The 25,251-nt window shown below is 40.8% G+C and overlaps 2 protein-coding genes across 2 annotated transcripts; both read left to right on the top strand.

The window, feature by feature from the left end:
• Positions 1 to 1,827: 1,827 nt before the first annotated feature.
• Positions 1,828 to 11,843, top strand: eapp (e2f-associated phosphoprotein). Its single transcript, XM_072365685.1, has 6 exons — positions 1,828 to 2,005; positions 4,905 to 5,083; positions 5,985 to 6,104; positions 6,217 to 6,325; positions 6,414 to 6,542; positions 11,220 to 11,843. The coding sequence occupies exons 1-6, from the start codon at positions 1,917 to 1,919 to the stop codon at positions 11,467 to 11,469; spliced, it is 876 nt and encodes a 291-aa protein (XP_072221786.1). The 5' UTR covers positions 1,828 to 1,916; the 3' UTR covers positions 11,470 to 11,843.
• Positions 11,844 to 18,126: 6,283 nt separating this feature from the next.
• On the top strand, positions 18,127 to 21,308 carry sptssa (serine palmitoyltransferase, small subunit A). Its single transcript, XM_072365670.1, has 2 exons — positions 18,127 to 18,375; positions 19,606 to 21,308. Exons 1-2 carry the CDS (start codon positions 18,273 to 18,275, stop codon positions 19,707 to 19,709), a joined length of 207 nt encoding a protein of 68 aa, XP_072221771.1. The 5' UTR covers positions 18,127 to 18,272; the 3' UTR covers positions 19,710 to 21,308.
• The last annotated feature ends 3,943 nt before the right edge of the window (positions 21,309 to 25,251 follow it).

The following is a 25,251-nucleotide window of genomic DNA, read 5'->3' as shown; positions in this document are numbered from 1 at the left end:
AGCTGATGTTCCATAAACAACTCTTCCATAATCTATCCTTGTCCTGATTAATGCCTGATTGATGAATTTCAGTAATGAAGAATCTGCTCCTCACTCCACTTATGTGAGACATTCCATGACGGTTCTGATGAGCTTCTGTTTCTTACCTGTCAGTTACTTTGCTTATACTGGCTTTCCATGTTAACCTAGAATTTGGAATGCTGAACCTATTTTAAATACTAGTTATTAGTATTGCATGTGTTCAGTGAGAAATTAGTTGGAGTGTGTCAGAGAGTCTTTTCAGTCAAAGAAAACGTTAGTTGCTTGACGAGCTCTCAGGAAGCTAGCACTTCCATTTTGTAGTTTGGGGATGAGTGTGGGAGAAGTTGGGAAAGTAGTAAAGCTAGAGTGACAATAGGAAAAGGAGGAATAAGATTAGTTCGTCATAGGAATCGAGTGGAGGGACAAATAAACAAGGAAAAGAAAAAATCATGAAGATGGCAGGCAGAGACATTCAAAATTATATTCAAATTGAAGGATGAACAGTTGAGTTTCAGTTAATTAAACCCAATTTGGCATTGGAACACTGAAAGAGAGTTGGCTGCAGTTAGAAATGCTAGGATTTTGACAGATGGGGAAATGCTTGTTTTCTGTAAATCTGCTCCTCAGTTTCACTGGACACCATAGGGGATTTGTTCCAGGGGGAAAAAACTGTTCAAAATGTTCAAAAGGGTTGATATATAAGGTGACTCTTAAAATGTCCAAGGAAGAGTTGGTAGAGGATATTAATTGTGCAAACTCATTTTTTCGTGATGGAGGAAGCAGCAGATTATGACTCTAAAGTTGTGGTTCAGTTGGGTAAGTCACCAGTCTATCACAGTGTATCATAAGATTCAGACTGCAAACGAGTAGAGCAGTAGCACAGTAGACTATGCTGGGCCTAGTTTGCCGGAAAAAAAAAAATACATGTATCCTCTTTAATAGGATAGTAAGGAAAGTATTTGGACATAAAAAGAATATGCCAGTCAAGCATTTGCAAGTATGCAGAAAAAAACTTGGATAAGTCAAGCAGATTCAATTTCTTGGAATGTATCTAGATCAGTGTAATGTAGTGCGGATGGACACCTGGTATCATGGACGATCGACTACCTCACCAATAGGCCACAGTACATGAGACTCCGTAACTGTGTGTTTGAGGTGGTAGTCTGCAGCATGGGGGCCCCTTAGTGAGGGGTGCTCTCACTGTTCCTCCTCGATGATGCAGAGATGTAGTAAAAATAACTCAATCATAGTTGGAACAGCATTGAAATTGAATGGCTATGTTTATGCATTTGTCAGATGCTTTTATCTAAAGCAACTAACACTCATATCCCTGGTAGGTAGCGTAAGGGGATCTTGCCAAAGGATCCCTACTGGAGGTAGTACCTTCCATGCAGGATTCTACCCCTGGACACCCACATGAAAGGTGGCAATCTTTCCACTACACTTTCCAAGGTAAAAATATATGTAAAAATATACAGAGATGTTGCCCAATTTATAGGCTCTCTGGTAGGTTGAGGATCAAAAGCAAAATATGTCAATCTCATGCAGTGATTGAGCATTGAAACAGTCAGGCACTTATCACAGAGGAGCTTGGCTCAACTGGAGCAACTGTCTTCAATGTGCACACACTTCTGAATCTAGATAGCTGGACCAAAACAAAGAAACTACTGAAATATTTACACATTGTTAATCTGTTTAAGATAATATAGGAACCTGAAAATGATACATTGTTCAATCAAAAGTAGACTGACTTGGATAATAATGAACAGTAGGTGGCAGAAGTACGCCATTGGTGCGTCTATTCTACCTAACCAAAAGAAGAAGCCCCCGAAAGAAGATTCAGTTGCAAGTTAGTTGTTTACCAGCATCTCGTGCTCTAGTATTTTAACCTTGTCATGGTTAAAATGAACGGGCTTTGTAAATCACAGGAGTTTGATCCATATGAGATCGATGAGCAGAGTGACGAGGAGCGATCTGAAAGCAGGTAGGAAGTTTGTGTCAGCTTTTAGAAAACCGGTGAGGTTAGTGAGGACAGCTAACTGAATGCTAACACAACATAACAGCAACTGAGTGAAGCCGACACGGGTGAGGCAGAACAATTAGGTCTCTTACACAGCAAATCGATGAAGCCACGATTAAGAACATTTCTTCCCAATGACGACAACTTAAAGTTACAACTTGTGAAGAAGTAACTCTGAAGTCGAACAGATATTTTATCTCTGTTAAACGAAATGCGATGTAACTGAGATGGTCACATAACCTTACGCCTCAGTGGTCACGGGTTAATTTAGCTGCTTCCTTCATTCTCAAGACTTAACTGGTCGTAAATTGGATGCGAAGTATCTGTAAGACCCACGAACTTGTCGCGGTAAAGTTGGTGTTTCCTAAGAAGCCAGCACCGACGCTTCGGGCTGAAAGTCGCGCGCTAACGCGGACGCAGCTGAAGCACAACATCGGTCCTCTTCTCACGCTCGTTGCTGCACTGAATGCTGTGCACTGGTCTGGTTTTTACCATTACATAACTGCTCTCCCAAGTACCATTGTTTAATGACGTAAAATGTTTAAATGCAGTGATTGGTGGTACTCATGAATCGCTATAAGCGAGGCTGTGTGCATTTCCAGCGTTGTTTACCAGCATCAGTTGCTAACTTTTACTACTACACTGCTAAACTAGTTCCATCTTGGATCAGTATAGTAACTGTATCTATGCAGAGAGCTATGACTAGACTATCCTGTATGACTGTGACAGCTTCATTAAATTTGCGTTTAGTGGTTGAAATGATAAAAGGTTGCGCAGATTGCGTACGCAAAGACACTGTAAAGCGCCACAGCCAGCATGGCTCAGTGCGGTGACATTCCTGCATACCTTACATAAGTGTGTCCTTTCCCAACATACAACTACAGAAACAAGACTAGCAGCTTAGCTCACCAGAACTGCAGGGTTGAGCTCAGTCTCGCCTCTCCAAACAGGATGCTGCAGTTTCGGAGGGGGTCAGGTCAGGTCACTGCAAACCACACGAACAAACAGGTATTTCCATCGAAGTCTGGCTCATACAGCTTCATAAAATAGTTGAAAAGGGCATAATATGTCACCTTTAAAGCCCAAGTTGATTCGATCGTTTTGCCATTGTGTAATACAGATGTATTCTTGAAGAATTTGATAAAGTTTTGGTCCTTTTCTGTCAGATTCAATACTGGATGTTCCAACTACTCTCTGCTACAAAAGGACCAAAAAGAACATGAAAAGCGTGAAAAACATGAAAGCGATTCCAGATAGTGGGCTTTTTATTTCTTCTTTTTATTATTATACTTAATTTTTAAAAACTTAATCAAATATACATGAATATGAACATATATCAATTGATGCCAATTTGTGATTTTAATATCCCTACTAGTGTCGTATTAGTAGTTTTAGAGGAAATGTCAAGGAAGCGATTTTGAATATTAGTTATAAATGACAATTCCGAATATTTAAAAGTCAGCAGCATCTAGCTTTAACGTCGTCAGTCTCTCTTTTAGGGCACATAAATATTCCCTTTGGCTGACACATCTCTAATAAAGATGCTTCGTACTGGGATTCGACCAGCTTAATTGAGCTTTGGCTCTAGTTTTTTAGTTTAACCGTGGGCTGAAATGTGACACAATTCAAAAAATGTTTCTTCTTCTTTTGGCCAGCCAGTGTATCTGTTCATTTGTTTTTCAATCTATTGAAACGTTACCAGGCTGCAGTTTTTCACTTTAGAATTATGACAAAGAAAAACAGCAAAAATGTGCAATAAATTAACTTGAACTAGTGATGGAGAAATGAAAGCTTTATGGACAATATGAAGCCATTGTGTTGAGATGGTTCAATGTTGAGAAGTATTTGATACAGTTAATTATGGCGACATCTGCTGGCCAACTTTCAACATAACACCATCTTGTAACTGTTGATAGTAGTTGTACAAAATGCTGCTGAAGCTGGGACGGGGAATTGGGGGGGGGGGGTTCAAAGTTGTTGGGTTTTTTTTTTTTTAAAGAAAACAGCTGAGTTCCTGTTCTTAGTTACCACCTCTCCAACTTTGGAGAAAACCCTTTCACATGGCACAGAAGGAGCTGGCATATGATAAGATCATGATGTTTTTGGGGGCCCTGCCTCCATTCTCCCCCATCTCTCTTTTCCTCAGTCTCAAACACAGAAACACATCCCACATTCACAGTTTGCTAACTAATCTGTTAATCTTTCTCTATATGAATATGTAAGTATGTATAACAACACTGATAGTGTTGGAGTGTCTTTGTGCCGATGTGACTGTACGTTATGTCAGTTTGTTTAATCTTATACTGAGACTCTCTGGTTGTCAATCAATGAAACGATAGCAATAACATGCAAAAAACCTACGAACTTTGCAGGGATTGTGTCCGTTTATAAGCATTTTGAGAGTTTGATAACTCCGCCCTAAATTGAAAACTGGCGTGACACGTCGAAGCTTAATTTGGAGAGTCGTGTGATTTTTACTTGGCGAAGCCAGGCATTGAAGCGTCCTGCCACGATACTCCTGCTTTGAAAGATAGATACGATGTGAGCCGTCTGCTTCTGTCTTGAACATTACTGAATCATGATACTGAAAGAAAGTTTCGATGAGTGCTGACTGAGGTTTTCATTCTGAACAAACAGCTTTTCTATTGTATGCAAAACCAGCATGAAGTTTAATAAATGTAAAAAAAAATGAAATTGTTCACTTCTTTGCTTGGTCTGTAAACCAAATTGTTAAAAAACGTCCAAATATAAGGACACCATCTCTCAGATTTGGTTGTGTGCTATGAATTGCAGCTGCTTTTATTTTTTGAACGGCAATCGTCACTTTAAGAAGTCATCAGAGCAAAATCTTTCTGTTTTTCAGTTCGGATGATGAGTTAGATGTGCTGCTGAACGGAACTCCAGACCAGAAAAAGAAGCTAATTAGGGAGTATCTGACAGGGGAAAGTGAGTCATCCAGTGCGGATGAGTTTGACAAAGAAATGGAGGCGGAACTTACCTCCACCGTCAAGGCGATGGAGGGGTCCTGGGGTCCAGCAGCAGGTAGTACCCATTGGCACTGTTTTATAGTTATTGTACTGATATAACATTACAATTAAGATGCAACTGTTTTCTTAACTCAGATTTGGCAGCTTTTACAGTCAATTATTAAATGAACTGAACATGATTGAATTCGCTTTCTTTTCCATATGCTAATGAAATAACGTTAACCCTGAAACATTTAGTGTTTGCAGCTAAATGGGATCAAATGCATTATGAATTTGAAGGACCAAAGGTTTCTTCAATGTCTAAAATATGTCTAAAAAATAATTACGTGATTTAAAACTGCAATTAAACAACTGTCCTTCCTCCATTAGTCCCTCCTCAATTATGACATTTTCTCACTTGCGCCACCTACTGTTAGAACACAGACCTCATGCACAGATATGTAGAAGTGGTTATCACACTGCATTGACAGCAAAGTTTGCCTGTTCAGTGGTGGCTTTAATGAATTACTATGTACAGGCGTCATTTGGTGCTGATTATTAAGAAAAGTACCTCTTCAACAGGTGGGCATATTTTCCTGATAAGATTGCAGAGAGAAAAAAAGAGATAATAGAGATAATAGAAAATCAGTTACAGATTCAACAGCTGGGCTCATTCACTCGCTGAAATGGAATATTATGTCATTCAGTCTGCTTAAGTTTGCTGTTTGAACCTAAAAATAAATCCTATCGCTTCTTTTGCAACTTGTTTCTGCTTTCTCCCAAGTAGACAGAAGTATATTATCTGTTTATCTATACTCTAAGATTGTCAAGTTGGCTTGAACAAAATGATCTCTTCACAGGTTTAGACTGAAGGGTTCCTGCCAGTTTGTGACACTACTGCAGCAATGTTATTTTCAGCTTAAGTCACTCATCCCTCTTTGTGGATGCATTTCTAACGCTGATGTATGTTTATTCAGTGACAGAATTTGCTCTTGGAGCAAGAAGTGAGGATCTTAAGGGGGATCAAAATATTCCTAAACCTCAGGTATATGATGACATTTACTTTGATTCGGACTCAGAAGAGGAGGACACACCAAGTAAGAATGAATGAATGGTTTTCCCTCTCAACAAATGAAACGTCATTAGAAATGGTTACAAAGGTTTTTTTATTACCTTGTATTTCACATTTTTCTTAAATATCTACTGTAGGCAGCTCCACAGGCCAGAGGCAGACACAACGAGTAATTCCTACCAACGATGAGCTTCTTTATGACCCAGATGGGGACGACAATGACCAGGCCTGGGTTGATGCTAGGAGGTGGACACTTTTCTTTCAGGCTTTCAAAAAAGAGTTATGCCAGATTCTTTTTTTTCTGAGTCATTCAGACTCTTATCTTCCTGTGCAGGTATAGCAGCCAAAATGAACCAACTGTAGCATTTCAATCACAACCTCGCCAGCCCCAAGGATTGCCGAAAAGTGACGCCGTTCTCAACTGTCCTGCCTGCATGACAACACTCTGCCTGGACTGTCAGAGGTATGTGGCTTTTTCCAGTATCATGTGGCATCAGTCATCTTTAGTCACCTTTTAAAAATGATTGCAAGTTTAACATGTTTTGATGGAAGTAGATCTCGTTACATGTAGAAGAGAGACTGACATACGCTCACCAGCCACTTTATTAGGGACATCTTGCTAGTAAAAGGTTGGAGGCCCTTTTGCCTTTAGAACTGCCTTAATTCTTCGTAGCATACTTGCAACAAGGTGTTGTAAACATTCCTCAGAGATTTTGGTCCATATTGAGACGATAGCTTTACGCAGTTGCTGCAGATCTGTCGGCTGCACATTTATGATGCGAGTCTCCTGTTCCACCACATCCCAAAAATGCTCTACTGGTGGCTTAGTGGGTTAAGCAGACGTCCCATATACAGAGGCTAGTCCTCGATGAAGTTGGCCCCTGTTTGAGTCCCGAACCGGACGGCCATTTGCTGCATGTCATTCCCTCTCTCTGCCCTGTCTCCTGTCTCCTGTCTCTCTCCACTGTACTATCAATAAAGGCACTGAAAAGCCCAAAAAAATATGCTCTGTGGAGGCAACTGGAGTACAGTAAACTCATCGGCATGTTCAAGAATCCAGTTTGAGATGATATGAGCTTTGTGACATGGTGCATTATCCTGCTGGAAGAATTGCTCAATTGGTGCGAAGGGCCCAAAGTGTGTTGAGAAAATATTACACCACCACCAGCCCCACCTCTACCTGCCTAAATGCATTGAGTTGCAGCCAGGCGATTGGCTGATTAACTGTTTGTGTTAACAGGTAATTGAACAGGTGTTCCTAATAAAGTGGCCGGTGAGTGTTCAAATGTGGCAGACAGACAAAAGTAAACCGAGAGCAGTCCAAAAAGCTCTTCCAGGACTTCATTCTAGAACTGGAACAAGATCAACATCAAATGTGTATCAGTTGTATGTTGGGTGATGCCCCAGATTTTTGGAAATCTACATTTTGCCTTGCGTTATGTTGACAACAAATAGCCTAATCACAAAATACAGAAGGTAAGAAAACCAGATGATCTAACACATCTGTAAGAAATGTTTTTAATTACATGTGACTTCCTGTAACATCTTGTCCAACACTTGCCAAATCTAGCTTTAAACATGCAATACTTCATGAAGGAGTTGCTTTTCTCTTCATTACCTGAGCACGTCTCTAAGAGCGTCATAAGAAGCGGTAGTGATACACACTCCATATCTAAACATGATGTACGGGTATGGAACAACTGATGCTGAATCTCTAGGAGACCCATAACATTCCTGTGTGGGATTATATTGACTCACAGACATGCACACAAGTTTACACAGATCCCCAGAGGCTTTGCTATCCAGGAAGAAAAGGCCAAAATAGCGCTTAAACCGAACCCAGATCCTCTGTGAAGTTTTAACAATCAATTGGGGCGGCTGTAGCTCAGGAGGAAGAGCAGTTCCACCAATCGGAAGGTCGGTGGTTCGACTCTGGCTTCCCCGGGCTACATGTCGAAGTGTCCTTGGGCAAGACACTGAACCCCACGTTGCCCCCGTTGTATCACTGGGGTATGAATGTGTGTGAATGATTAGAAAAGCACGTAGTTATGTGTATCTTAAGACGTGCTGTATGAGTGTGTGTGAGTGGGGTGAATGCGGCATGTAGTGAAGCGCTTTGAGTGGTCAGCTAGACTAGAAAACTGCAGGTCAAATCTGGCCTGCAGTTTAATAATGTTGGGCCTGTGAGATAATAACAAAAGACTAGAGCTGACCCACCGAAAGACAGCGCATGCACCACAAATATTACAAATCCTAGAATGCTCTGCTGGTGCATTGGCGCGCCAGTCAGGACCCACAAGCCATCGCTCCTCTGCTGACATTCATTAGCGACCTCATGCTACCAGTCAGCCACCCCTCCCAAAAATGGACAAAGAAAAGAAAAATTAGACAGGTGGGAAGCAGAATATCTGTATACAAGTTTAAAGGACAGAACTGTTGGTCCTGTGTGCGGCGCCAACGTAACCAAGGAATATAACACAAGAAGACACTGTGAAAGGACAAGGACCTGGACGTAACGCCAAAGTGCCTAAAAGGAGAGGAGATGAAAAGAAGTTTGGTTTCATGACAGACTATGTTAAAAAAGCCTTATCACAAGGTGAGGCAGCTTCAAAGGCTAGTTTTATTTTTAGAGATTGTAAAATCAGCCCAGCCGTTTAGTGAGGGAGAGTTTGTCAAAAAGTGCATGACCAAAGTTTGCGACGTGGTGTGCCCAGATACAAGGCAAACATTCTTAAATGTGAGCCTGAGCAGGAACATAATAGCCCATCATGCATTTCATCTTGCCACCAATCTACATGAACAGCTGTTGGGAAAGGGAAAAGATTTAATTGTATTCTCCCTTGCTGTGAATGAGAGCAGCGACACATCTGATACTACCCAGCTGTCAGTCTTCATTTGTGGAGTGGACTCAAATCTGTGTGTTACAGAGGAACTTTTGAGATTAAAATCAATACATGGAGGGAAAATAAATCTTTGAACAGGTTTCCAGATGTGTACCTGAAATAAGGCTACCTCGGGATAAACCTGTGGGACATATGGTGCGCCCGCAATGTGGGGTCAAAAGATGTGTGTGTGTGTGTGGGGGGGGGGGGGGGGGGGGGGGGGACACTTTTATCCAAAGCGACTTACAGGTAGGCAGATAGGGTAAGGGGGCCTTGCCTAAGGACCCCTACTGGAGGTAGTACCTTTCATGCAGGGGATTTGAACCCATATTTTGAGAATATCTCACATCATTCAATTACAAGATTTTTTCAAAGTTTAATCCCAATGGACATCATCAGGAGTAAGGAGATATTAACCACCGCTCAATTAGCCAGTATCACATACAAATAAACAAAATACTTTTATGCATTTCAAAGCTAAACTATGATTTCACAATTGATTTATTTCATGTATTTAACTCCATTATTTATTTATTTTTACATGATGTTCTTTAAGAGTATAAAGTCGTAGACCTCCTTCAGCACCTTCTACATGGAAAGCTATCCAAACTTGACGAGTTGGATTCAGGAAATGAGGCAAATGAGAATGCCAATGAGATAGATGGTAAGAGTAAATGTTAAGAGTATAGCAGAAGGTTTTTATCTATGTAATGCTTTAGATCAGCTCTAAGGGCCCTTGGAGCAAATACATGAGTTCATAAGTGAGAACATGGAAAATGAATTATTGAATAGGAAGAGGGACAATGGATTCACACATGTCAGAAGAAGCTGAGGTGGCAGCTGAGGTTGAGACAGAAGATAATGCAGTCACAGAGGAACAGGAGGAGATTTCAGTGAGCAGGAGGGAAGATGGTCATGAGCAGATGACAGTTACCAAGAAGCATGACATAGGCCTTTATGAATACTTCAAACAGATGAGATCTTCAATCTGATGGCTGACAGCGCCAACGTCTATGCCATACAAAGTGGCACACTGGGTTTAAGTCATGCCTGTGATGAAAAGGCCAAGGGTCTCCATGTACTGGGAAACTGGGATGGACATTGGTGACAGGTTCTTCCAGCTCTGGTCACATTTACATTTGGTCAACAATTTGGAGAAGCCAGCTGAGAAAAATGATGTGCTTTTCAAGGTACGTCCACTCTATGATGGCGCTTACACCAGAGGAAAACATTTGTATTGATGATCAAATGGTGCCATTTCGTGGATCTCTGTTTGTCAAGCAGTATATTAAAGGCACACCACACCCTTTGGGGGTAAAAATATACTTCTTGTGTGGGAAAAGTGGCATGGCCTATGATTTCCTGTTGCACCAAGGAGCTACGATGGAGATATCGGAGCAGTTTAAAACTCAGCTAAGAGGTAGAGCTTACAATATTAAAAGTAAGTCAATGTGTTTGACGTTCTATGATACATTACTGAATGCAAAACTGATTTCTTTATGTTATCCACATTCATACAAGTTCATATGTTCAGGGTTATACAAGACATCATATAAAATATGCAGACAAGAATTTCCATATGTATAAAGCCATAACTGATTAGCTGTTACATGATTCCAATGTTAAAAACACGGTCCTTACATCTGGCAGAACGCTTCCAAAGCAGCTTAAGAATAAAAACTCTGTGTTATGCTGAGCCTAAAGTCTTTTTCTGTTTTTTTTTTTTTTTTTTTTGTTTGGAAAGAGTTTCGTGTTTGCTGAGTCATTCATCAAATACAAATGATATTATAACGATATCTGCTTAAACATCATAGATGATACATGTCAACTATTTCCTGACATTTATCTGGCTAACAAATAAAATGTAATAGAAATATGATAAGAAATTAGAATAAAAAAGTAACAAACCTGATCAATACAGAAAAAAGTTACAAGTCTTATTGAAAGCCTTTTCTTACAAAGTTCTGTATTATCTGCTTCGAGAAGTAATTAAATGGTAAATGGACTTTTCTAGTCTAACTGACCACTAAAAGCGCTTCTAACGCTACATGTTATACACATTCACCCACTCACACAGCACGTCTTAAGTATACTACACATAACTACGTGCTTTCTAATCAGTGTCTTGCCCAAGGACGCTTCGACATGTAGCCCGGGGTCGAACCACCGACCTTCCGATTGGTGGAACTGCTCTTCCTCCTGAGCTACAGCCGCCCTGATCACTGATATGTACACTTGTCTCGGTTTTGTTCATTCAGGCATGAAAAGTACCACACTCAGTATCGAGCCATGTTTGTGATGAACTGCAAAGTAAAAGGAGATGAGGTGTTACGCTACAAACATCAGCTGGAAAAGAAACGACGGACGAGGAGAGGAGGACAGAAAACGGGAGTTTTCACCGATGACGTTTACCACCCGGTGCAATGTTCCGAGTGCTCCACAGAGGTGGCTATGTTCGATAAAGACGAGGTCTACCATTTCTTTAACATCCTGGCCAGCCACTGCTGAAAGCAAGCTCTCAGCTGGAGCTTGTTTTATTTCCCTTTTTCTTTTTATGAAAACTGAATAAATCGCATATTCAACCTTTTGTAATTAAGTTCACCATGTTTCATTGTAATATCTTTGTGTAACAGCGTAACAGTCCTGCTGCGGTTGGCCTAACTGACATCTTGTACATTTTAGCATCTTGGGACCAGTTTCGGGAACCAAATCACTATGAGAATGATCCCAAACAGTTCAGATTTGTCTTCTGACAGGCCATTAGACCTGCCTGCAGAAGAAAGGTAAATGCATTTCTGCTTCAGTCATTTGTTCACAAAAACCTTGACTGTAAAAATCTAAATTTCTGATTTTGAAAAAATAAATGAATCTGCTCAGCTCTAAATTAGAATCCTGTGCACCCTTTTTCTGAAACTTTTTTCATAAAGCTACAGATTTTCTTTTTTTTTTTACTTTGCAGTTGTAACGTTTGTATGTATTTATACAGTTTTGTCTCCTTTAGGATCTTAGTTACTATCTTATATGAGTGTTTGTTGGTACTCTAGTACAACGGTTGTTCTGATAAGTTAGTTTTATGTTATATCCCTCATTTTCATGAAAGAAGTAGCCAGAATCCTGAAAAATACTACAGATGTTCTCAACATTGGCTGGGAAGTTTCTGGAGAGATTTTCCACCCAGCCTTATAGTAAAATCACTGGAATATAAATATGACTGCGTGTTTAAACATGCTGCGTCCTGCACACTTAGACCCTTGTACCCCCTCCCTTGTGTTTTTGTGAACAGCAACTGCAGAAAAAGACCAGATGAAATAGTCCACACTTTTTCCTGAACATCTCCAGTGTTCATGTGTGGAAAAAGGCTTATTTATTGAGTAGTTTGTTTTACTGAAGCTGGATTTTAACAATATAAAGCTTACTGCTTTTGTTTTTGCATGAATATGATGAACATGCTCTGTTGCAGGAAGGAATAAGTTATTTCAAAATGTAATCTTCAAGAAAACAAATACTGCATAATTAAGGGACGTGTTCTGGACGGTATGTTTGAAAAGACAGTCCATTAAGACCTTAGAATTACAAAAAACTTTCTGAATTATTTCTCTTCCTACATGTAGCAGTGGGACAAATAATGTGTAGATTATGCAAGTTTTGACAGGAAATGGAATCGCATCTGAGAAGAGAAGTTATCTTAGAGATACCAGTATTTTTGACAACCATCTTAGATTTAGTCTTTGTCTTTTGGACTAAAATGCTTATTAGTTTTAGTCAGATTTTATTCACTTCTATATGTGATAGTTCTAGTCCAGTTTTACTTTAAGAAAAGTCGAAGAGGTTTTAGTCTAGTTTTAGTAATAAAAAAAGAAGTATAGTCTTTAAAAAAATTCATTTAGGTCAATAAGTATTGGAGATTGCTGTTGGGCAGTGCCACACATATACATTCAACACATTGTGAGCTTGCAGATTGACTATTTTCACCAATAATTACAATAATAAAGGAATGGTTTTAGACCTATAAAGTTTCCACCCAATGGGAAATACTTTCTGATCTAAGGATTGGGCATTACACACAGATAAAGTGGGAACAGTGGAATCAATGTTCATTACTCCAAGAAAGTCAAAAACAAAAACATTCTACTTCGGCAATTGTGGCTTTATTTCTCAGAATTTCCTAAAGTACAATGAACATACAAATGCCCCAAATATGAGTAACGGATGAGGAACACATATGCTCAACTTGGCTGCCAGTCAGTGGCGTGCACAGACTTTTTGAAGGGCAAGGGCAGAAAGAAGGAAAAAAAAAAGGGCACATATAGCGCGTCCTCACCACGGTAGAGGTGCATTTTTGCCTCCAAACAGGACATTTTATCAAGTTTTGGCTCCCAAGTGGGCACTTGAGGGCAGTTTAGCACACGTTTTGGCTCCCAAGAGGGCAGTTTAACATGTTTTGGCTCCCAAGAGGGCAGTTTAACACGTTTTGGCTCCCAAGGAGGCACTTTAGCATGTATTTTGGCTCCTGAGAGAGCAGTTTAGCACACGTTTTGGCTCCCAATAGGACACTTTAACACGCGTTTTGGCTCCTGAGCGGGCAGTTTAGCACACGTTTTGGCTCCCAATAGGACACTTTAGCACGCGTTTTGGCTCCCAATAGGACACTTTAGCACGCGTTTTGGCTCCCAATAGGACACTTTAGCACGCGTTTTGGCTCCCAATAGGACACTTTAGCATGCGTTTTGGCTCCTGAGAGGGCTTTTTAGCACACATTTTGGCTCCTGAGAGAGCTGTTTAGTATGCGTTTTGGCTCCTGAGCGGGCACCGAAGCACGTGTTTTGGCTCCCAATAGGACACTTTAGCATGCGTTTTGGCTCCCAATAGGACACTTTAGCACACATTTTGGCTCCCAATAGGACACTTTAGCACACATTTTGGCTCCCAATAGGACACTTTAGCACACATTTTGGCTCCCGAGAGGGCAGTTTAATTCACATTTTGGCTCCCAATAGGACACTTTAGCACACATTTTATCTCCCAATAGGACACTTTAGCACGCGTTTCGGCTCCCGAGAGGGCAGTTTAGCACACGTTTTATCTCCCAATAGGACACTTTAGCACACATTTTGGCTCCCGAGAGGGCAGTTTAGTTCACATTTTGGCTCCCAATAGGACACTTTAGCACGCGTTTCGGCTCCCGAGAGGGCAGTTTAGCACACGTTTTATCTCCCAATAGGACACTTTAGCACGCGTTTTGGCTCCCAAGAGGGCTGTTTAGCACACGTTTTATCTCCCAATAGGACACTTTAGCACGCGTTTCGGCTACCAAGAGGGTACTTTAACACATGTTTTGGCACCCAATAGGACACTTTAGCACACATTTTATCTCCCAATAGGACACTTTAGCACGCGTTTCGGCTCCCGAGAGGGCAGTTTAGCACACGTTTTATCTCCCAATAGGACACTTTAGCACGCGTTTTGGCTCCCGAGAGGGCTGTTTAGCACACGTTTTATCTCCCAATAGGACACTTTAGCACGCGTTTCGGCTACCAAGAGGGCGCTTTAACACACGTTTTGGCTCCCAATAGGACACTTTAGCACGCGTTTTGGCTCCCATGAGGGCAGTTCAGCACGCATTTTTGCTCCCGAGAGGGCAGTTTAGCACACATTCTGGCTACCAAGAGGGCACTTTAACACACGTTTTGGCTCCCAATAGGACACTTTAGCACACATTTTGGCTCCCAATAGGACACTTTAGCACACATTTTGGCTCCCGAGAGGGCAGTTTAATTCACATTTTGGCTCCCAATAGGACACTTTAGCACACATTTTATCTCCCAATAGGACACTTTAGCACGCGTTTCGGCTCCCGAGAGGGCAGTTTAGCACACGTTTTATCTCCCAATAGGACACTTTAGCACACATTTTGGCTCCCGAGAGGGCAGTTTAGTTCACATTTTGGCTCCCAATAGGACACTTTAGCACGCGTTTCGGCTCCCGAGAGGGCAGTTTAGCACACGTTTTATCTCCCAATAGGACACTTTAGCACGCGTTTTGGCTCCCAAGAGGGCTGTTTAGCACACGTTTTATCTCCCAATAGGACACTTTAGCACGCGTTTCGGCTACCAAGAGGGTACTTTAACACATGTTTTGGCACCCAATAGGACACTTTAGCACACATTTTATCTCCCAATAGGACACTTTAGCACGCGTTTCGGCTCCCGAGAGGGCAGTTTAGCACACGTTTTATCTCCCAATAGGACACTTTAGCACGCGTTTTGGCTCCCGAGAGGGCTGTTTAGCACACGTTTTATCTCCCAATAGGACACTTTAGCACGCGTTTCGGCTACCAAGAGGGCGCTTTAACACACGTTTTGGCTCCCAATAGGACACTTTAGCACGCGTTTTGGCTCCCATGAGGGCAGTTCAGCATGCATTTTTGCTCCCGAGAGGGCAGTTTAGCACACATTCTGGCTACCAAGAGGGCACTTTAACACACGTTTTGGCTCCCAATAGGACACTTTAGCACACGTTTTGGCTCCCAATAGGACAGTTCAGCACGCATATTGGCTCCCGAGAGGGCAGTTTAGCACACATTCTGGCTACCAAGAGGGCACTTTAACACACGTTTTGGCTCCCAATAGGACACTTTAGCACACGTTTTGGCTCCCAATAGGACAGTTCAGCACGCATTTTTGCTCCCGAGAGGGCAGTTTAGCACACATTCTGGCTACCAAGAGGGCACTTTAACACACGTTTTGGCTCCCAATAGGAAACTTTAGCACACGTTTTGGCTCCCAATAGGACAGTTCAGCACGCATTTTGGCTCCCGAGAGGGCAGTTTCGCACGCATTTTTCAACAATTGGGCCACAAGGGCCCAATTGTTGAAAGGTCAGTACATTTCCAATGTCCAAACCCTTTAATTTAATCAAATACAGTTCATTGTTGTAGAGTAAACTGCCAAAAATACCAGTGAAGCACCTCTTTATTAAGGCTTCTTTTCCATTTTCCATGACATTGTATAATAAAATGTTTGGTTGAAAGCTGTTTGTTTTTGTACAACTGACGCACACTTATTTTGTTTTAACCAGTAAAAGATTTATTTAGATCAATATCTAAATCGATTAATTCATATTTTACAGTAGTGTTCTGGCTTGAAGCACAATAAACATGGTTACAGATGCATGAATTCAGTTCACATGAAAAGCAAAACGTGAAATACAGAATAATTATGTCTTCTACAGAAAAGAAGAATTCATCCCAGGTCATCAGTCAAAGTATCAACAGCCACATATTTTCCTCCAAGTCATTTAAAACTTCTTTAAAAGAATCTATTTAGATCAGCTTTGCCATTCAGCTCATTTTCCATGTGACACCAAGCATAGAGAACAGACAGACTGAATGACATCTTCTGCAGATGGGGTGTATGGGACATTAGGACTAAATCCTGGGAACAGACAGTAATATCACATGCTTTGTTGAAGGAAGTAGATATGAAGGTAAACTGGAGCAGAGCACTGAACCACAGGGATGTTGAATCATACAGAAGGACAAGGTTAGCATGCAGAGAACAACAGAAAGAGCTTTAAAATGAGTGTTACCTCCTGTGTTTGGTTTTCTTTATGTGTTTAACCCTATCATTATCCACTGCAGACATTCTCATATTGATCACTGTTTTGTATAAACTAACATTTATTTTTCATTGCTAAATATAATCTGTAAATGTATTCAAAGGTGTGTTTGCAGTCTCGCTTCCCTCTAACATTTAGAATAGTGATAAATGTTGAGTCTCTGCCGCTCCCAAAAATAATGTTTTGATAAAATACAGTCAGTGCACATTATTGGTCAATATTTTCCAAAAATTGCGGAGAAAATAGTTGTTTTTGCGCTGCATCCTGTTCAAATCGATTGAAAGCGCTTCACTCCGTGCTCTGTGACAGTCTTCACACGGAGTTTGCTGCTGATAGTTTTGTGCAACATGACAGGATATTTATCAGATTTTGACGACGTGGACGACAACTTTGAGTAAGATGGACGTTCTTACCGGAGTGAATGAGCTGTGTTGCAGCGGCGGGCGTCAATGACGTCATCCCAGTAGACGAGTGTGTAGAAAGCCCTCTATAAGCCCCCCGATAGCTGCCAATAACAACAACACAGCAGCTCTGAGCTAACAGAGCTATAGCACACGTTCATTCATTCATTCTTCTTAAAGTATTGTTGAAATAAAGACAGATAATGCCTTATTTAGAGGCTGCATCGTCTAAGCCCCGTTCTCTCCGTTATATGGATCTCCAGTTATCTAAATATCTTCCGAAGGACGCCGACTTTCACCAAACTGTTCTCGGTGAGTAGATGAACGTATTTCATGCCAGAAATAAGGTCTAGGTTTAAAAATACCAGAGTTCCCCTTTAAGCTCTGTGTCCGACATCACTCCCTAACCATTATATAGTGACCACGCCATTTTGTAGTTGTTTACTGATTACTGATGTTCACTATATAGTGCACTGAATGTATCCCACAATTCACTGCGAAATGTAGTAGACATCCAATGGTCACTAACTGGAGCAAGATATCCCATCATGCAACGTTTCGCCTTCGCAGCAGGTTGGGAGTGAGTATTTTTTTTAATGAATCAGGTGTATTGCTCGTTGGATGACAGGTGCGAGGCAAATTCATGAGTTATAGAGCAGTACAACAGTCACAAAGCCAGTTTATTCCATTGTTTATGTCATTACACATTTCAAAACAAGGCAGTTTAAATAGCTTCCTGCTTTCATTGTTTAAAATAACAGCATATAATTAAACATTCCAGTAGGTTACACTGTAACTTTTTTTTTCTGAAGAGCCAATAGAATAAAATATGAAAATATGCTTAAATGGTAAACAAAATACGAAAATAAAAATGACAGGACTGTAATCAAATTCCTCTAATTTAACAAAAATGCAGTTGTAAACGGACAAGTATTGTGTGAGGCGACATTAATGTGGTACGTTTTAATTGTACGACAGCGATGACGTAATTACCGGCGCCAAAAGTAGTGTCCGAAAGTGTCGAAAGATTTTTCTGTTGAGCTCACTACATAGTGCACTACATTTATTTCCCTATGCATTAGGGAGTAGTGAGTAGGGAATGAGTGAGTGATTTCGGACACAACCACGGACTATTCAATAGAACTCCTGAACGCGTCAGAGCCATGTGCTGGAAAAAGGAGTTGTGATTGGCTAAAAAATACCACATTAGTAAACGTCACAAACTATCAGACAGTAGTCCTTGACGAATCACAGAGGGAAGAAAAATCGAGTCTGGGGAAGCTGGTTGGGGCCATGGCGCTGGGAGACTGTTGGAAGCAGTTGTCCTGGTTTTACAACCAATATCTTCTGGTGACGGCGTTATACATGCTGGAGCCATGGGAGAGGACAGTTTTCAGTATCCCTTTTTCGTGTGAGAGTGACTGAAGACGCTTGTGTATGTGAGCTAATATGCTAACCCAAGCTGGATTGTCAGTGTGGCTAACGTGCCTCTAAACAGGAAGCATTGTCAATGCTAAAATGTACATGTAGTCAGTCATGGTTGTGCTATGTGTGGCACTTTAAAGCTTTTAACAAAGTCATAAGCTGTATTTACCTGTCGGTGCATGCTTTTTATTTTAATTAATTATAATCGTTCATCTGTTGCCAACGTGTTCGAAGAGTAGAATTTTTATAAAGTAACGCTTACATTTTGTAAGTAACGCCGCATTAAGTAATATGTTTTAGTTAGACTCTCAGATGTTGATCCGTGAGGTTCACGCGCCAGTCAATGAACGATTGGTGAAAGGAATCATTTTGATACGGAGTATGGAGCAAGTGCTTCCTCCAAAAACATTTGAATGGAACTCATCTGTCCGCCCAGAGTCAGTTATGCGTTGGACTTTACTGTACTACACTTTTACTCAGTTGTTATCATTGTTTTTGAATAATCGAGCGTCATTTTGAATGTTGCGTCTGCAGGGAGTTGTGAAGGAAGGTATGATCTTTTTTTCATTAACAATGACCCAATGCTTTCTTTGCATTAAATCAATATAGAATAACCTTTATTATCCCATGAGTGAGAAAATTGCACGTTACAGAGCTCTGTGATGAAGGAATATGAACAATTGCAAAAAGGTATGTAGAAGATGTAAAGTGGCATATACAAGATCAAGGTCGTAGGATCGAGGGCGAAGGAAAAAAGTTGTAAAGTAGTATGTACAACAGATAGACATGGTACGAATCAGGTGAAATGCTAAGTAAGCACCTTTGATTAGCTTTCAGCCAGTTATCATGGCTGACACTTAGGTCGTTTCACTCAGTTAGGAACCTGCCTGCAACAGAAATACAGACTATTTGGCCTGAACCAGTATCTGACTGAAAGATGTCGAAGTCCAGAGCCAACATGTTAGGTGTGAGATCTGCCATCAAAAGATATTGTCAAAAAAATGAGAGATTTAGGAAGGCTGGTTTCATTTGATTGCAATTGTTTCGTGAACAGGACTGGACAGATTAGAGGATGCAGAGTTGATGCAAACATCAGTTCAGGTACAATCAACAAGTAACTGTTGAAGGTTTCCATTTAAACAGTCAAAAGTGGATTTGTTCACATTCATAAGCCCTTCCTTAACTAACTTCTCCTCTTCAGATTCTCTGCTGATCTCTGTGGCCGGCATGGCTGTGTACACCGGTTATGTCTTCATGCCGCAGCATATAATGGCTATCTTGCACTATTTTGAGGTCCTCCAGTGAGAAGATGACCCTGGACCTCTACTGGCGTGTCTGTTTCTGGTTTCCTGTCTATCCAGCTTCTGTTCCATCCCAGTGCCTGTCTGCTGTCTCCTGGATTTATTTTGGGGATGATCAGTGATGTTCCAGCTGAACTTCTGTCTTTTCCAAAGCTAATTCAATATCAAATGTCAGAGCTGTGAATGTTTTGCTCAGCACCAAATTTTAAGCCATGAGACTTTCTCCTTCTCTGGAATCTTCTGGATTGTCAGCAGTATTTCGCTTTAAGACAAAGTGCTTTCTTTCTCTTTGACTCAAGTGCACCTTACTGTTTGGAAAAAGAATAATTACTTGGTAGTTTGGTGGAGTGATTGAAAAATCTTCAAACCAGGATCAAAAAGATTTGTACTGTGAAGGCTTATGGGCAAAGTATTTCACTTTAGTCCTTTAGATTTGCATCATAGAAACTATTTCTCAATCACTGTAACTATAGTTTGGTTATTATAACATTTATGTAGTGTTAAAATACACACAGCAGCGTGAGCTTCTTCCTAAAAAGTGGGTACATCAAACCAACGAGGATAAAGGTTTTCTCTGAACAGCTGAGCTTCAGATGTGTGGTAAAAGTGGAGCTGGTCTTAACGGAATCAGTGGCTTCATTGAGCAGTTATCAGGACTTCCCACCATATGCCATAGAGCTGACAAAGATCTGAATGTACAGTGCATGTTGACTGAGACTGTTTTTTATTTCATTGAGAATTAGTTAAAAAGAGGTTTCCTCTCACGCAGATATTTTCAGTCTTGAGGTCTGATTTCACTAAAAATAGTTTCATACTGCTGTAAGCAAAGCTTTTTTTTCCAGATCTGTGCTTTTATTGAGATTAGCATAATGTTGTAGCTTGGCTATGCAATGTAAAAAGGATTAGCGCTTGTTGTACCATTTTCAATCTGTTCACTATACACAAATACTTCCAATGTATAATTTAGATTTGTGTCTATGTTTAAAGCATAGCCCACACTGCAGACTGGAAAGTCTACCAGAACAGTTCTGAAGTAGTTGCATCAACAGGAACCATATCTTTACTGTAACATTCCTTCGTTTCTATGCTCCTTTGCTTCATGTCGTCAGTAAATGTCTCTAGTAACTTCAGTTCTTTAACAAATGAATGAATGGAAGACCATAATGATGGAAGTGCAAGGAGAAACGCAATTCAATGACCAGCTCTGTTGTCAAACCTATTTAACAGCCATCTGCTTATTTCAAGTTAATGTAATGCAGCTCAAGTTCCACCTTAAATGCCACTCCATAATGGCTGACCTGTGCTTTAACAGCTGGGCAGCAGGTGCCATTGTAATGGAAGGTGGTTGTTTCTCAATATCCCAATCTTATTTTAAACTGTGGTGAAGGCACTGGTAATGGGGTTTCCTTTTGCTCAGAATTAGTTTCTAATCTCTTCGTTAAGTGGTCTAATTTCTTTGCTCTTTTTCCTCTAGTGTGTGTTTAATCTTGTACACACATTTTTAAAGTTTTGTAGTCGGATATGTCGGCATAAAAGAAATGTCTTTATTGGAATCTTATTGTATTACTATATAGCTGAAATCATTAAAATTATATTTGACAAAGCCGTGCTTGTTTTAAGTAAGATCATTCTAATTGTAGTTATTAAGGCTGTTTCTCTAAATGGTAAATGGACTATTTGTATAGCACTCAGTGTTTTAACACTGCAGCATTCACTCTTACGCTCTGAATGCATAGAAGTGCTTTCTTCTATGCATACACACACTGATGGATGCATCGGCAGGCAGCGTGGGGTTCGGTGTCTTGCCTAAGGATGCTGTGACGTGGCCCAGGAGTCAAACCACTGACCCTCCAATCTTCCTCCTGTGCTACAGCCACTCGTGTGTAAAATTCCGAGCATTTTTTTTTGTGTTCTGTCAGCATCTTCTGAAACAGGTGTTCACATGAGCACTGAGTGGAGTCGGTGACCAATTCTACAAGGTCACAACAAACTGGCAGGTAAATAATGTATGTACTTGTATATCAAATTATTAAATCAATAATTGAATGTTTTTGGGGTTTTTTTGGACTATTTTGGAAACGTTTAGGTGTTCAAAAGGTCTGCAAAGTGGTGTGGTGGTGCGCACCGTCGCCTCACAGCAAGAGGGTTCCCGGTTTGATTTCCACCCGGGGCCTTTCCGTGTGGAGTTTGCATGTTCTGCCCGTGTATGAGTGGGTTCTCTCCGGGTACTCCAGCTGCCCGGCGAGTCAGAGGGGCTGCGCTCGCAGAAAGCACTTTTATTTTGAAAACCAGCCGGATTGTCTTGCGTTTCACAAGTCCAACTTCCTGTCTGCGTCATCCACACCAAAACAAAAGCTTAAATTAAATGCAGAAAAAATGAAAAGAATCCAGAGCAGCATATCGTCATATTTTACAGGACCACGAGAAAAAATATAATAGAAGATGAAACATTTGTAAGTTGCTTTGTATAAAAGCGTCTGCTAAATACATAAACATGAAACAAGAGCTGACGTTGTTGATCGGATGGTGGACAGCAGCATCTCCCTGTCTGAGGAGAGCTCCCAACAGTTTTCACACTGTTGTGTAGTAATTTTTCTGAATAAAATGTTTCTCAAGGTTACCCCCCCCTCTGTTTTTTTTTTTTTTTCACAAATCGCACCTTGTTTATACCATACGTTTCCGTCATGTCTTTACCTTTATATCTTAACAAGGTGTGATGTTTTCAGAATCCTCTGAACAAACGTGTGTTAAGACAAAAGAATGGAGAAATTGAGTTTTCTCTGTTTATCAAACTCTTAACACCAGAATTAAAACTACTACTTTACACTTAGGATAAACAGATTCTTGGAAGAAGTAAGGAAGAAATACAGCATATATTTAAGTGGAGGGTGTGGCCCATGTGAGCCTTTTGAAACCAGGCGGCCATTTTCGGTAAGTTGGCCTTGTTTTTGCTGGGATTTTTAGTGATTGTAGGACTGTTTAGGTGAGTTTGTCTGCTGAATCTCCTAGTGTGTCTTGTCTTCCTCCACCTCTGGCACCCTCTATACTTTCATGACCCCCTACCCTAAGCAGGGTTTGAATCCCATTCCTACTTATCTTTAAATCTTATATTTCTACCCCTACCTAACCAGGGTCTGTATCCCCACCCCGCTATGACTGGTGTGCAGTTGGTGAGAGGCTGGGGCAGCTTGTGGTTGTGGAAGAAAAGGTGGTTGTTGTGGTGTGAGGAGCAGTGATGGCTGGCATTAGGGGAGTGACTCCAGTGATCACTGTCTAGCCTCCTGGAGGAGTCGTGGGCCCAATTAGACAAAACCCTGATGAAAAGAGGTTCCCATCTGATGACCCCAATCACATGTTGGTCAGCACTGGTCTATATAGGGATTATTCACTGAGTCTGGTCCATTTTTTCTTTAGCACAAGTTTCCTGTGTTTACCTGGAATTATACGCCCAGACGAACGCCATAACGGTTTCAGGCATATCATTGGCTGAAAGTAGAGCTTAAGCCTGCGTCATTCCCTGCCTCTATGAATCAAACTCAGGGGACCCATGAGAAGAATGTTAGAAAAGAATGGTTGTTGGAAGAAAGAAGCAAAGACGGATGAAAAAATGAAAGGATAGAGAGATGTTGAAGAAGAAAAAGATCCGAGAGAAGAAAGAAAACAGAGTGAAGTAATAGAAAGATGTTTTTTTGTTTTTCGTTTGTCCATCGTTATCTCGTCTCCATGTCTGTTTTTCGTCACACGTTTTAACCTCCGCTGCTGCATAAATGATCACACAGTAATAGTTTTCCCTACTAAGAAAGGCAGCATAAGCTTGTCAACTTTTTGTTAACGTTTTTGTGAATTGGAGTTCACCTCACCAGAGTTGACCAAGCAAACAAACCAACTCCAACACTCAGGTGAACATCCACAGTTGTTCATGAGCTGCTCAATACAGCTGTCTCCTTGGCAACGAGAAGCCCCCGGTGCAGAAGAGAGACCTTCCCAAGCAACTTGAAAGTCCACGGAAAGTCATCCACAACCAAGAAAGGCCCGGAGACAGCGGGACCGAGAGAAACCCACTTGGACACCGCTGGCCATGAACTTGGTGTGTTCAAAGCTTACTAACTGGGCTAAGTGCCAACCAAAGTAAGGTCTGCCTTCTTCTCCTTTTCAGACGGTGCGGTGATGTTGAGAGAATTCACTGTTAAAAATCATAAATGACTCCAAAGATGTTAGCCTTAAACCGTAAATAGTAACTAAAATTAAGACAATTTTTCATTTCTCCATTCTCTTGCCCTTTTCCAAATCATTAAGTGTTCCCTATACAGCCATTCATAGTCACCGCATTTCTCCTGTTTGTCCTTTAAGGTTCACGTTTTTGGTTACATCTTTCAATAAATAATTCATATATATATTTAACAAGTCATTGTTGAATGCTTCTTTATGTAATTTCAGCCAATTCAGGCGAGAACTCATTTGAGACTGATTAACATTAATTTTAACATATCAGAATTTTAAAATTCTCTCTTTTCCTTCTTTGAAGGTGATGCCCACATATATACGATATGCTTTGCTCAGTGTTCTTTGTTGAGCTAAGATAATCATTAAGTGACACAATAACAGATATATCTATACATCTATAAGTTTCCCCATCTATCGAGCTAACACAATGTATGTTTAAATTTTACCATCACACTTGCTTACTCTTTCATTTATTGACCAACAGAATATGTACATCTTGACGTAAAATATCAGGCACATCACGTTTATCACATCAATGTCACATCACAATCATGGCAAAGGAAAACAAGGAACTGTTTTTTTCAAAACACGGACATCTTTATGGTAATGAGTAAGCTGGGTATTAAGATAACTTTGACACGGAATGATCAAAGATGTCAAGGTTAAAATGAGGGTGTAAATTTGTATGAGAGATATTAAAATGAAATGTGTGTCTCTGAAGGTCGGGAAATCAAAAGGTGAAAATCAAGAAGGCAGCAATGGTGACACTAGAACTCGCTAGCACATCACAGTTGTCTGCTTATGACTGCGTTGAAGCTCAGAAGAACTTCTTCTTCTTTAGCTTTAAGCCACTAACTAGGCAGGAGAGGTTAGCAGCACTTCTGGTCTTTATCACCCCTCTGCCTATCTAGTCTTCTTTAGGAGCACTGCTGAAGAGAAGTCATCTATTGGCTCAGGATCCATCCTACAAAGCCTGTCATGGAACCAGATGTCTCGCGCCACCTCTGATGGTTCCACCTCTTGGCTCGCAGGTCATTGCAACAACCCAGTCGCCAGGATTAAATGGATGCAGAACATGGACTGCTGGATCAAGGGGATGTTTTCATGTGCGAATGAATGTTAGAAAAAAAAGGCAGCAGAAAGCTTGTAGAAAAAGGTGTGGCTCAACAGTTTGCGGGGTTAAATGTTCACTGTGATTGGTGCTTGGCAGGATGAAATTGAAAATAAATATATATTTTGATAAACTGAAAAAGACCTGTTATTTTGCAACCATTTTAAATTTGACCCCACAGTCTTTTAGTCTCAGACTCCCCCTCATGTGA

The sequence above is a fragment of the Leuresthes tenuis genome, unplaced genomic scaffold (assembly GCF_036924035.1).
Source record: "Leuresthes tenuis unplaced genomic scaffold, fLeuTen1.0.hap1 SCAF_15, whole genome shotgun sequence".
Lineage (NCBI taxonomy): Eukaryota > Metazoa > Chordata > Actinopteri > Atheriniformes > Atherinopsidae > Leuresthes > Leuresthes tenuis.
The sequence above is the reverse complement of the archived record's forward strand: the minus strand, read 5'-3'. Positions and strand labels throughout refer to the sequence as shown.